This window comes from Idiotropiscis lumnitzeri, chromosome 5, assembly GCF_059441095.1.
Source record: "Idiotropiscis lumnitzeri isolate Australia: NSW breed Sydney's pygmy pipehorse chromosome 5, RoL_Ilum_1.0, whole genome shotgun sequence".
Lineage (NCBI taxonomy): Eukaryota > Metazoa > Chordata > Actinopteri > Syngnathiformes > Syngnathidae > Idiotropiscis > Idiotropiscis lumnitzeri.
Window position 1 is genome coordinate 12,823,898 of NC_142395.1, and position 13,981 is coordinate 12,837,878.

A 13,981-nucleotide genomic window follows, 5' to 3' on the forward strand; every position below is an offset into this window, starting at 1 on the left:
CCAACTGCTCAGACATAAAGTTGTTTGGTATGTAAGGAACATCACTTTAGCCCCAGAAATGGCAGCATTTGTGTCAATTTCCAGCAATGATACCTGGCTAGCTCAGTCTGGTAGAGCATGTTGGTCATTACCTTCTTACATGACAGTTGAGTGTAAACGTTGTACGTGTTACCGAGGCTCCAACTCTGTTCATTGGATGAGGTTGTAATGTAGAGGGATGAAGAAAAAGCACAACGTCCCTCCATCTCAAGTGGACATCTCCGGTTTATCTTCGAGCTTTAATGTCAACTTGGGTCTGATCGCTCATCTTGGGCCATGATTTCGTACACTTCCGGTGACGTGGGGCTGCAGCAACACGGCTCGTCGTCATGCGGCCCGTTCAGTGCGGACGGATCGAATCCCTTCCCGCCAAGCGATTGTAGCGTGATCTTGTTGGAGCACACGGACATGATGTGAAAGCTCGACTGCACACTGCAAGACAAGACAACATTTATTTGTACTGGCTGTGTGCAAATAAACCGGATGAACCTGATTCGATTACAATTCACCAAACCAAATTAACTGTCAGTGCTATTTGGCAAAAGCTAAACAAAGAAAAAAAATTTTGAAAAATCAGAGGTGGGCATTGTTGCAGCTGTATGGGATGCGGCAAATTGAAGCAATCTGTGATCTGCCTCCTTTATTTCCTCCTTGTCTTCAAATAACCTAACCTGCATGCTCTGGGGATGAGAAAGGAAAGCTAAGTACGCTAATAAAATCCACGCAACCACATGGACGACTGGCAAACTCAACACAGGAAGTTCTGAGCCCAGTTTTTAGTCAGTTTCACAACGTCCCGACAAACTTGATCAGACTGTTGGTGCTCAACCACCTGCTGAGTGCCACAGCCAGCAAACATCTTGGTTGATTTCATCCATTTAGAACCTCTGGACAGTTGTGCGAATAATATTTTGCATGACAAAATAAATGTATGCGTGATCAGTACAATAGCTCACACATCTTTACTTAAATACAATCGGTCTTACATTTGTCTTCTTTTTTGTATTTAGCTAACATATGCCAATACCCGTTTTCCCATTCAAAACATTTCGCACCTTGTAACATTAACTGCACAGAACTGCTGAATATAAAAATGTGGCGCTTGAGAATGTGTAAAAAACGTGAGCGCATGTGTGCTTGTCTTTCATGTCCAACTTCAGAAACCATGTATCTTGGAAGTACAAAATTAAACAAAATTATTGGTTTGAGAACAAGTACTTCAGATGTGGATTACTTCAAATATATACTGTATAAACCAATAAATTGTAACTAATTGTAATAACTGAATTGCACAGTGCCAACTTCCAACAAAAAAAAAGCCCAGTACATGATAAAGCTGGATGATTCAGTTATTTTATGTGGAAAACAAATATAGAATATTTTAACAGCATTTTTTAGAGAATCACTTTCATGACTGAGAAAGGTTGAGCCTGGAAATTTCCTCTGGCTTTTTTTCCTTTTTTTTTGCAACACGCTGGAAGTCAAACAGCATCACGGACTTTTCTAGGCTGCACATTACTGACTTACTGAGAGCTGGATTCATGAAGCGGCTCAAGGTGGCTCATGGTGCTGAAGTCGTGCTCCAGCACTTGGCGAGGCGTCATCCGCTGGGCGGCATCGAGCTGTAGCATTCCCTTCAGCAGCTCCACAAACTTCTGCACGTCCGCTGTCTTGGCCGCTTTGTTGGCAATGTGCCGGGTGTTCAAGATCCCCGGCTGGAACTAAATAAAGTTGCCCGTGTCGTACGTTGACACCATTTTCAAGTTAAGATGTGTGACGAGTGACTGATTACATGAAGAAGACGATCAAGGGAGCGGAATTTAAAGCGTCTGGTCTCTTTGGGTATGGCGGTGGTCTCTTTCTGGTACTGTTCTGGTGTCTGAAGAGACAAGTATCAAGGTAAGCTTAGGTTTCTGCATTTTTTGAGGACAAGTCATCTCACCTTGAGCTTCCAGCTGAAATTGCGCTCCATTTGGAAGAAGCATCTGGTCTGCAGTCCAGCTTCAAGAACATTATCAGGAGGCTGGCCTTGAGTCTCCACAATGTACCGGACCTGGAAATACACCAAACATCAAGTTCAGTATTTAGCATTCGTAATTTGGATCGATCCATTTGTTTTCTATCAAAACTTGTCCTCATTATGGTCACAGTTGAGCCCGAACCTATCCGGGTTGAGTTTGACGTGTGTCAGAGAAGATAAATATATCAGAAATTATGTGACATATATGGACTTGGCACAACGCATTCAGACTCTGCGTCACCAAAACTAAGTTCTAAGATGACCATTATGTTTTTGTAGACCTTAACTTCTTTTTACACTGATGTGACACAGGTTGCGACACAAATATCTTTTCCTGCAAGGAAATAAAGGCTCAGCTGAGGTTTCACTGTATTGTCCTTAAGCCAATTTCAAAGTAAGGTAAGCGTATACTTACTTATACTTACCATGTCGTATTCACTTTTTCCAGGGTAGAGGAGTGCGCCTGTGTACAAAAATGCAGCAATGCAGCCTACTGACCAGATGTCTATGGCTTCTGTGAACGGTGCACCCAACAGGACTTCCGGCGACCTGCCGAGAGACATGATTAACCATCTATTGTGTAAACATTTTTTAACCAAATGTTCATTCCAGTTTGAGGGTGACATTTCACAAAAACTACTAGTTCCCTGAATTTAAGCTCATTTGACAATCCCCCTAAAATGTATTTTGTTAATTGTATGTCTGGATCAGCGTGTTTCGTTGGGCTTGTGTTTTTTTTTTCCAATATGTAAACCAACAGACCGAATCAGAAAGTCCATATACACTATGTCATTTATAAAGCCAGTGGCGTTAAACTAGCGGTGTCCAATTCTGGTCCTCTATGGCCACTGTAGTGGCAACTCTTTCGGGTTTACTTGCTGTAGGAGCGGGTGAATAATAACCAGTCTGACGCGACAAAACTTCCAACTCAGGATCTTCGTTTCACAAGTTTACTAAGATTTCCAATTACTCAAACATGACGTGGTCGAGGTTGTCGATCGATGTGGCTTGAGGTCGCTGATCGTGGTTGTCGCTGTCGGAGCTCGTTGACCAGCGTCGGTGTCGTGGCTGTCGCCGTGGCTGTTAGAGTTCGCTGATCGGCGTTGTTGTCGTTCGAGTTCGCTGATCGGCGCCCGTGATTCAAGTTGTTGATTGGAGTCGTAGATTGGAGTCGTAGATTGGAGTCGTAGATTGGAGTCGTTGTTGGAGTCGTTGCTTGGCGTCGGTCAGAAAAACTTTGTCACCACCACCCGACCTTCTGAATGTGTGTTTTTGGCATGTCACATGACTACTATTTATACTGCACGTCACATGACTACCTTCTCACGTGTTGCTCGTTAGGTAATCAATACCGTTTCTAAGGCACGCAATGCTAAACTAAATTTGCTTCTTTCATGAAATAACATTATGCATCTCAATAATGTTTAAAGGATAACAATAATAATAATGAATTCAAAATTAGAAAACATTTCTCAATATGGCTCTTACAGCCACTAGCCTCCATTTAGATGTTTCCCTCCTCCATCACGCCTAATTAAGCTCATCAACAAGCTCTGCAGAAGTCTGATAACGATCCTGATTTGAATCGGGTGTGTTGCAGGAGGGAAATATCAAAAACATGCACTATAGTGGTCTTTGAGGACAGAACTTGGACAACCCTGTGTTAAAACTATACAACATGTTTCCAGTATTTTGGTTACCTTACTTAACAATGACAATTGGCATGTACCGATTTAATGAGACTCACCGATAGGGGAGGGTCTGAATAAGAGAGCCCTGTTTGGCGGTGGACACCTGAGCGGCCAGGCCGAAGTCGATCACCTTAATCTTGTAGGGTTGCTGCACTTGGTTGACCAGCATCACATTCTCCATCTTGAGGTCTGCGTGTATGATCTGCGAGACCTTCAAGTGGTCCAGCATGTCTGCCAGCTAAACAACAAGTGCAACATCACAAGATCAATTTCATTACACAAGTATTTTTTCACGAGAGCATACCTGATGGACAACTGGCCTGATCTCCTTCAGCTGTAGTGGTCTGAAATTCCGCTCCTTTACAAAGTCAAACAGACTTTTGTCCAACAGCTCAAACTCAATGCAAACATGTCCAGTGATGCTGAAGATGCTGTTCCATTGCACCAGGTGGCATTTGTCAGCGTCCATCTTTTTTATTTTTAACAGGGCAAGAATCTATAAAGAAAAAAGTGTCACAGAAGATATTTTGTCTATTAGATATCTATAGCTTAACATTTAGTATAAACGCCACGGATCATCAGGGTTATTGCGTCCCAGACTCCATGGGAGCATGAGTTGTTTACTCTCTATGTCCAGATGGGAAATAAATGGCACTTGCGTGAGCCCATACAATACCCAATAACACATCTCAGTCGTTAGCTGTGTTACTCATCACATTGGACTGTAAAACAATCTTCATTGGTGCAGGAGTAGAAGTTTCTATCTCCATCGCAGTCCAACATGGTGACAAAAAAATTGGGCTAATTGGCATTTGCAGGAGACATGACTGCAGGTTATAATGACAGAAAATATTTCTTAAAAAACATGCATTTTCAGAAACAAATGGAAAACAGTGCGTTTTCAACTTTTGTTTTGAACATATGCAAACACAAAAAAACTGACATGAAAAATGTACATTAATGTACATTTGTTTCAGAAACACACTGCGTAGAGTCGGTTCGAATAGTAGTAGTAAAGTCGGTAACTAAGCGTGCCGTCTGACCACGAATTTCGGGGCAAGTCGGTACTACAGGTAGTAAATGGACGCGACCCACCTCATATATGGCCCGTTTGGCTGATGTTCCGTGGTTCTTGATGGTCTTGACCGCCACCGTCTTGTTGTCGGTGGTCTTCCGACATTTCACCACGTTCCCGTAGGCGCCGCGACCCAGAACCGACAGCACGTCGTAGCCGGACGACTTTGAATGAATTCGGGCTCCAGGTGAAAACTGGTTGTCCTCGGAGCCGGAGGAGTCCATTCTGGGGAAGACCGGGTGGTCGTCCGACTGCACGCACAACTCTTCTGTCGATGACATGGGGAGCCCCAGTCACCTCGCAGGGAGGTGCAACAGCGGAGAGACACCCTGGCCGCCGGTGTTGGTATGGACACGCTACATTTGGCTTTCAAGTGCTTTATGCCGTCGCGGTTAATGCTGTAACGTAACATTCTCGTCATGGGTACAGGGACGAGGTGGTATTATGAGTCGGGAAGGGCCTCAAAGTCTCCACGGTGTCCGTAAGCGCTCTCCGCCTTCAGTCGACCAGAGCCGGCGTGCTGTTTGTGACGAACGAGCAGCGTAAGTGTTATACAATCACACGTCAAGTTCACTTTTCCTTTTGCCATTCATCCTCGAATGCACGCAGTAAATGGTGTCGAGTGTATAGCGTATGTATGGGTCTGCATGGTCATCTTTAAGAAATATGCCACAGGCTGTTGTGTAAATGAAATGTTCCCTATGCGCTTAGCATGTTGCTAACAGACGTTTTTTAAATGCACGTAAACTTCGAAATGACCCATTTTTTAAAATAAGGCCACTCCATACAAAATGCCTTAAAGACGCTTTCAAGTTAATGCATTTATTTTTTTCTAAATACTTTATTGCTAAAATCATAATCAAAGTCGAAAAAAACTATGTCATACTTAGGACAGTCTAAAACGCATATAGTATCAAAATGAGGACCAATTGTCATCGAAATTTGCACATGCACATCTCATGACCACTGCAACCTCTGAAAATTTCTTAACAATCACCACAGTATTTTGGACTTTATGGGCAGTAAGTCATTTTGTCCCCATGAACTATAGAGAAAACAACTTATTTGCCCACGCTCACACCAATCCCTGGAAATATCAAAACAATCACAACAATATTTTGGATTTTATGGACCCTAAGCGTTTTTTCTCCTTCAGCAACTTCAAAGGGACGCTTGATTGACGTTAACAGTGGCATTACTATAATAGGTTTGCATGTACAAATTGGCACGTCCGATTTTGGAGCTCTGCTTCTTATTTTCTTTCCAGTACGTCACAGCAAGGAGGCAAGCATGGCAATATTGCTTGCATTGTCAGTTCAGTTGTCTAAAGCAGCTACCGATCGCCACCAAAATGCATATACACATGACTACTCTTGTCCACTTCAACCTGTGAAAGTACAAAAGTGTTCTGCACAATAGTTGGATTTATTGACATCAAACGTGCCTCCCAAAGACGTATTTATACATCATAGCCTTTTTTTTTTTTTTGGGCGTCATAGCTCCATGTTATTTTCTTTAGAACACAATATTCTGCAGGCCTTACAAAATCATTAAAAAAACTGAAAAAAAAACGCTGTGATTGAGGTGTTTCCTCTCGTGAAAACGGCTGGGAATAAATGAGTTAATTGAAGGTCAACATTTTTTATCAATTTTTTTTTTTTTTTAAACGATGCGATTGCTCCCGCAGCCAACTCTGCAGTGTGCTACTTACGAAGCTCAGCAATTGAACTCGACTTTGAGTTTCATTATGTTTCCCAAGGACTCAGAACTACAAAGGCGATGGAAAGTTCTGTTCACTTCGAGAGTATCACAATTGCAACAACAAGAGTCGATGGCGTCTCCCCATCCCCTCCGCGCTAATTCACTCTAGCCGTCCGTCCGAGTCAGCCGCTCCTGTCACGAAACTTCCATTGGGGGATGGAAAAACTCGAGCCATGAGTGCATCAATCCTGCCAGTGGTATATACTAGTCATTATTATTATTATTATTATTATTATTATTATTTGTTGTTGTTTTCGGTTTTCATAAGCCCAGTTTTGTTATCTATGCAGTCAAATTTTATTTAAAGTGTTCTATAAATATACTTGAAATTGATTAAGCCATGCACATGGAAGTACACACTGACCTGTTCAGTGAAACTGCGAATGGCTCATTAAATCAGATATCGGGATCCTTTGTTTGCATCACCACTACTTGGACAAATGTCGCAATGTGAAAACTTAATGTACATTATTCACAGTAGCTAAACAACAGTGGTGCCTTGAGATAGGTGTTTAATTTGTTCCATACCACGCTTGTAAAGCATAACACATTTTAAATCTTTTGTCATTTAAGTGAATGGTGATACCTTTAATTTGTTCCAGTGCGCGCCCCCCCCACCCGACAAATAACAACAGTAATTGTTGTAATGTGTACTTTAATGAGGAAACTAGCACTTCATATAAGTCATGTTCTGCCAAAAGCTCAAATGGGATTCATTATAATTGTCTCAATTTTCACAAAGCAACAAAGTGTTTGTGTGGTGGAGTGAAAAAGATGAGAGAAAGGGGGGGAAAAAAATCATTGTTTATTCAAATTGCAACTTATTAAGCTCTGTTGTAAAGCACCTATCTGCTCACAAACGCAAGAAAAGGAGATCAGCATGTCACTTTGAGTTACGGGATGAAAGGATGCGCTATGGCAGCGGGTTGGCAACCAAAACAAAGCGGCCGCCCATGGACGTCGCTTCGAGGCGACACAGGCCTTGTCCACAAGTAAACTTGAGCCAATCATTTTTTTTATCTTTAATAAGTTTCTGTTAACCTGAATTAGCCTTTTAAAGCTACCACGGGAAGTTGAAATTCTATGTTTTGAGCTGATTATTAATTTTATTTATTATTTCTCTGTGTGTGAGGGAGGACTACTTGAGAAAGTACAATTACTGCACTTGAGTTGACCTGTTTCTTCATTTCGATACTTTAGACACTCCTATTTGTAGCGTGATGGAATAATCACGTCCATTTCAGATGAGTTGTTCACTGGTTGATTGTACCTTTTGCACATATTGTACGTCAAATTAGACAAATGTGACCTTGCTTTTATGTTATGTTAGCATGTTGTCAGAAAGCAATACCAAGTTAATTTGGCAAACAAGCGAGCTTTACAATGCGTGGTAAATCCGTGTAATTTGTGATTCATCATTATCTTCTCTTAAGACATCCCATTTGGATATGGCTCTGCGTAATGAAGTGTGCGCTTGGTTCAAGGCCATTTGCCCTACTATTAAGTTTTAACGCTATAATGGTCGTGTAGTGTCATTAATCGTAGATTGCTATTTCACGATCTACGTGAATGAGAAATAACATTTGTGGCTACTCATCACCTCCACTAACGGAAACTGGTGTATGAGGTAGGTTTTTACGCAATTTCAACTTAAGAAAAATTCAGCTTAGGGCTCTGAGGCAAAACAACCTCACTATGGGTTGCGAAAAATACATGAAGAAATTGTCAACAATTTAAAAACAAATCAAAACCAAGTTCAAACATGTAGCCTCTGTCACTTTGGCTCATGTTTTTTTGAGCCCTCGGCTCATATTGTTTTGGGTCTGGTTGCTTTTGTTGCACCATGATTTTCTATTGTTTCAAGGCCTTGTCACCATAGGGTGAAGGCGAGCGGAATCCCAGCTGTGGTTGATGTTTGAGAGATGCATATCTCTGTATAAAGTGAATTATGTAAGTTGATGGAGTGAATATTGGATGGTTTTAAATGTAGTGATGAAGAGGACACATTTCACTAGCAGTCAGGCCAGTGCTGTACACGTTGGCCCCCGTTTTGTTTATGCACATTAACGGCTGTGTTGGACAGAAGGGGCTTTTTGAAAAGGTCTAATGCAAGGTTTTGTCATTATGAGTTGGCAGTCTCTTGTTTTATAGTTGAACAGAATGTCAAAACAAAACGTGCCAAATCATGTCCTGAGATAGATGTCGATGCACCAACTAGTACGGGCCAATGTGCAGCGCTTAATATGGCGCGGTGGGTAGCGTTCAGCACTTGGAGTCTCGCAACTTCAATTAAAAAGGTCAGACCAATCATAGAGCTCCTCAGTGTAGAAAATACAAAAATGTTTCGGCATGGTTTGGTCTGTAACATTTGCAGTGTTCAGGAAAGCAGGAGGGGACGCTGGGCTGGGTTCAACTTATCTGCAGCCTGCAAAGTAGGCACTGCGGGTGATTTAAAAAATTTTTTTTTTTTGGTGATCGATTTATTGATGGACATATGACGAGTTTTGACAGAGTTTTCCACAGAAATGGACTGATCTTTTTTTGGAAAAGTTGACAGAGCTCTCGCCTGCCTGTACTTTCCACATGCATACCCATCAAAGTAAAAGCAGCACTTTGAAAATAAAATCAGCACTTTTTATTTCGACTTCATGAACACTTGCAGGACTGGTCAGAGACTGAGCGGGCCAGACTTGGCCCATGGGCCGTACATTGCCCATGTCTGCCTTAAGGCCAAAGAAAGAATATGCTTTATGCATTGCATATGTCCTCTGGCTACTTTTTCACTGCCTTACTCTAGTACGAGTCGTTGGGATGAAGAAGGTGTTGCGGCGGATAAAAGATGACAGAAACCGCTCCTGAGAAATAGATTCTTTCTCATACTTTTCTTCCTCTTACACTGATTGTATGTTATATAGTTCAGTGTTGGTATGTCATGTTTTGACATAGGTGATCATCCGTCCTTGTAGAAATTAGTGAAATTATTCTCCGTTAGAATGATATCCTTTTGGATGTGATACTGCAGTCTTTTTTTCAGGCCAGTCTAAATGAAAAAGCACTGCAGACAGAGAGAGGGGAATGAAATCTGCACCTAGGGCTGCTTTATCTCCAAGAGGTGGGCTTTAAAGGCCCTAAAATGGATCCAATTACGAAGAGGGCTTTTTTTCGGAACTGTGTGTAATTGTGTAACCCTCATTTTCCTGGCACGGGGGCTCCGACAGAGGCCTCTCATCTCCCCTAAGCCTCCTCTCTCAGGCACAACGCTGAAATGAGATCTCGTCTTAGCAGCGGAATTGCTGAAAGTATTGCAATGGACAGAGAGAGAACAAAATCACCTTCTTACAGAGAAATCCCTCCGAAAAAGCGGCTTGCTTCCCATATCATTGCTGGCCTCTGAGCTGATGCGATAAAGTGAAGAGGTCTATGTGATGTTTACTCATGACCGACTCCTGCACTTGAGAGGACATTGAAGTGTTCTTTTGACAGCTGTGATTGCTTTCATGTGATTTATTTTTAGCAGGATACACAGATATTACCCAAGTTGCATTGTATAAAAAATATTAAGCTCTCATTGGATTTGTTGTTCGTGGTGTTATCATTCGTTTATATACTGTCAAAAGGGTTCTGGGACAAAAAAGAAATCTGCAATTTATCAGCCTCCCATAATAAGCAGAGCACAGCCGTCTAGTAGCAATGTATGTACGTGGTCAGTCCAAAGGCTGTATTTTATTTTTATTCCAAATCTGACTGTAATTATTGTCGTACAGTGGACCCCTACTATTCAAAGGAGATGGGGACCGTGAATAGTGAAAATGTGCTTATAATTGATGCCCATTATAAATGCGTTGAAAAACTTGATTTTTTTTTTAACAACCCAAAAATTGTGACAAAGCAGGGAAGAACTTCCAATAAACGTTTCCTATGAAAAGCGAGTTGGCTCCCGCGAAAAACAAAAAGCTTATGGTAAATTCATGACAAGATACAGTTCACCTATTGGATGGCAGTGCTGGCAGACTCATTGGTAATAGTAATATAAAAGCATACAATTCCATTAGAAACTTACTGCACGTCTTTGTGATATGGCCGTTGTCCTGTGAAAAACGCTCACATCCATTTTTTTTCTCTCATTTTTACATTAATGGGGTTGCTGCGTTACCGACATTGCAATAATGTGGAAAAAACAAAACTATATCTGACACGTGTTTTTCACAGGACAGCGCAGATAAGAATATTGCATGGGTAAATATATACATATAAATATATATTCACACGAGACAAACCTAGTGATACTCAGTCTCTCAGTCTTTTGCACAATGCCGTATCTATTTGTAAAAATCTTGGAAACGAGCAAAGCAGTGTGTATTTGTTTAAGTTCACCCTTCCTAACCACTGTGTGTGTCTCTCACAACTCGTAAGAATGAGAGGCATCCTCTGTTAAGGCGCTCTTAATAGCTCATAAATGTTTTATAGTGGCGCATGATAGTGTAATGACAACTGGCAGTTCTGGCTTCCTCGCCTGTTCTTTCATGTGGCGCTTAGACACTGCTGAAAAGATGTGGGCTGTCCCGCCTTATCAAAACATTAATGATGCCAACTTAGTGGTTTCAGATGAAGAAAACTGTCACTGGCGTTTTTAACAAATGTGATTACACTGGGTTGAGGTCGTAGCCCCTCCACGCAAGAATGGGTTATGAACTCCATCCATCCATCCATTATCCGAACCACTTATCCTCACCAGGGTCGCGGCCGTGCTGGAGCATATCATTCTGCCAATGTTCCATCTTTGGGGTTAGCATCACAGTTATCGAGGGCGTGTTTAAATGAATAACACAAAGGTGGGACAGGGGTATGTAGTTGAATTTTCCGCACTCAATTCTCCTGCCCTGTTTGTGTCAAAAAGAAAACTTGCTCAGGAAACAGCATGAGTCATATACTGATTAATATTAAAGATTAAGAAAAGTAAACAATTGCATGTTTTTTTTTTTGCCCTGTCTGGCACTGAGCTTTTTGAATCTGTGCAGCGTACAAAGGAATGCCAATGCTATCAAGCCACTTTGCGATTTCCTGTACTTCACTTGATTTAATTTTGAAAAGCGACCGGCTTCTTTCAGTTTCATCTGACTTTAAACGTCTGTTAAGATGTGATTGTCTCAGTCACATTACACTAATATTAAACACACAAGCTGGCAAAATTTGTAAAAAAAAATAAAATAAAATAAAAAAATAAATAAAATAAAAACAAAATAAAAACACCAACTCTGCATAATATGCAGAGAGCACACCATATTGCAAGGGTTTTTATTTTTTTTTTAATTTTGTTTTGATTTTTTACAGTAACTTATCATTATGCTTATCCTTCTGATTTCAAAACTAGTTATCATCAATTTGGTGTTGTTGATGAGACATTTCCTTTCCCGCGGAAGCGTACTTGCAATGTGACTAGCAACCAAAATGAGTTTGATTCTCCTGATCTGAACTCTCATCAAGGATCTTATTTCATTGACTGGAAAACACACTTTTGTACACGCACGGGTGTCAACATTCTTTTATGGTCTTCCTAGCATGTGCCTTCCCTGAAACGCCTAGATACCAATTTGTTAGTCAGTTTCTAGTTTTAGATTTCACTGTGCAAAAAAGGCTATGAATGAGTTTTATACATTGTCAAGTGCCAGCTGCAAAAAAAAGCAAAACAACAAACCAGTGTAGATCACATAATGTATTTAAGATGCTGTTGGTGTGATTCATGTGAGGTCTAAATTGTATGTGGCTTAATCCTAAAACGTGACTTCATGATGATTGGAAGCTTTCTGGGGACCTTGAGGAATAAGCGTGGAATTAATCTTCTGTTGCCACATTTCATCAGCCGTTACTCTGGTTGGCTGGCAGCCATTTTACTACATTTTAATGATGCTTTGTTTGTACATAAGAGGCTGGACCCCAACTGTTTTTAGCTCACATGCTTAATATACCCGTTTATTTCATTATGCTTCAATCCATTTATTTCTTATCAGTTTCAGCTTCTTTTGAGGTAAAGCTTCGGACAATGTGGCGCCTCACACCCAGTAACACTTCAAAATTCATGGCTGTATTGTTTGCATGATATGCTAGGTGATTTTAAGAGCTTTGTGTTAGTGCCGTCGCATTTCTGCATGGCATTTATCTCGGCATTTAAAAGTGTTCAGTGGATTTGGCTCGAATCTAAGCAGCGTGTGACGTTCCAAAAGTTTTTTTTAAATCTGGATGCAGTATGTGTTCAGTCTTCCAATTATTATATCATACTGTATTTATTAGTAAGACTTATGAGTGCGGTTCATCAAACCACCCATCCTATTTTACCTTTGTCTTTGTCGTTACAGATAAGACAAAAATATAATTTTTATATTGCATATCCTTGTTCTATAACCTTTTGAATAAGAATTTTCTAAAACGAGATAGATGAGGCTAAACTACACAACCCTAATGCCGTGCGATGGAAAGCGACACAAAACAACATAAGTCAAGGCAAGTGAACACGATGCATTATAACTTTAAGCAACCACACTTTGCTATGCTGACTGCTAGATGCCGAAGGTATAATGGCGACGATCCAATCTCAATATTGGATTAGTGGGTCATAACGTTTGCACACCGCCTGCATGTGAATGCAATGAAACATACAGCATCGTAACATACAACGCAACGAATAGCATCCCAAAGTACCGCAACGCCACACAACGCTAGGCAATGCTATGCAGCACAAACTAAAATGTGCCTGATTAACGTCAAGGCTGAATGTTTTATCCAAATGTGTTCAAATGAATAAGGGGTTAATGTCTACAAGCGTATGCCAGTGGCAGTTTGACTTAAACAGTTAATGTAGTTAACATTTTGTCTTCAGAATAAATTATTTACATACTTTCTTCTGGGGACAAATAGCCACATAGAACTGAATTTGAAGTAAAATAAACTTAACTGAGGTTATTTTGGTGAGGTTTGCTCTATTTTGTCTAGGCTCCTGTCAACCGTTCTCAACATCTCAGGGCTTCTGATCGGCTTTTACAACATGCTCATGTAAATTTGTCTTTCCATATATAGAAACTATATTTTGGCCTTAACCTTTCTTGTTTATGGCTGCAAAATGCTCAAATTAGTGAAGCTAGCATTGGAAAAAGGTGCTTCCCAGTGAAAAAGAAAACAAAACAAGCGCTGGAGTCACGCACCGTCTCCATTTCTCATGTATCATTTATTGGCTTGGAGAACATTTCAGGACCCCCAACCTCTGTGTGACCTCAGCCAGCAAAACTTTTTCTGTGCGTTAAATTTCAGTTTAGCTCCACTGGGCACACACTCACCCTTGTGTATTTATTTATATATTCTGCAAACAAGCAGCAGTCGAGTTTGGAAGCCAAAGACGTGACA

At 40.9% G+C, this 13,981-nt stretch overlaps 1 protein-coding gene and 1 long non-coding RNA gene across 2 annotated transcripts in view; one reads left to right on the forward strand and one right to left on the reverse strand.

Annotated features, from left to right (window-relative positions):
• LOC148336974 (homeodomain-interacting protein kinase 1-like) lies at positions 1-5,319 on the reverse strand. Its single transcript, XM_088296936.1, has 8 exons — positions 4,846-5,319; positions 4,055-4,246; positions 3,807-3,988; positions 2,485-2,608; positions 1,982-2,092; positions 1,832-1,918; positions 1,567-1,760; positions 1-471 (listed from the first exon to the last, which is right to left on the reverse strand). The coding sequence occupies exons 1-8, from the start codon at positions 5,104-5,106 to the stop codon at positions 285-287; spliced, it is 1,338 nt and encodes a 445-aa protein (XP_088153062.1). The 5' UTR covers positions 5,107-5,319; the 3' UTR covers positions 1-284.
• The window catches only part of LOC148336975 (uncharacterized), a 25,321-nt gene continuing 16,615 nt past the window's right edge, over positions 5,276-13,981 (forward strand). The window contains exon 1 of the long non-coding RNA XR_015843269.1: positions 5,276-5,367. This is a non-coding gene — a long non-coding RNA (uncharacterized LOC148336975). The remainder of the gene's footprint in view (positions 5,368-13,981) is intronic.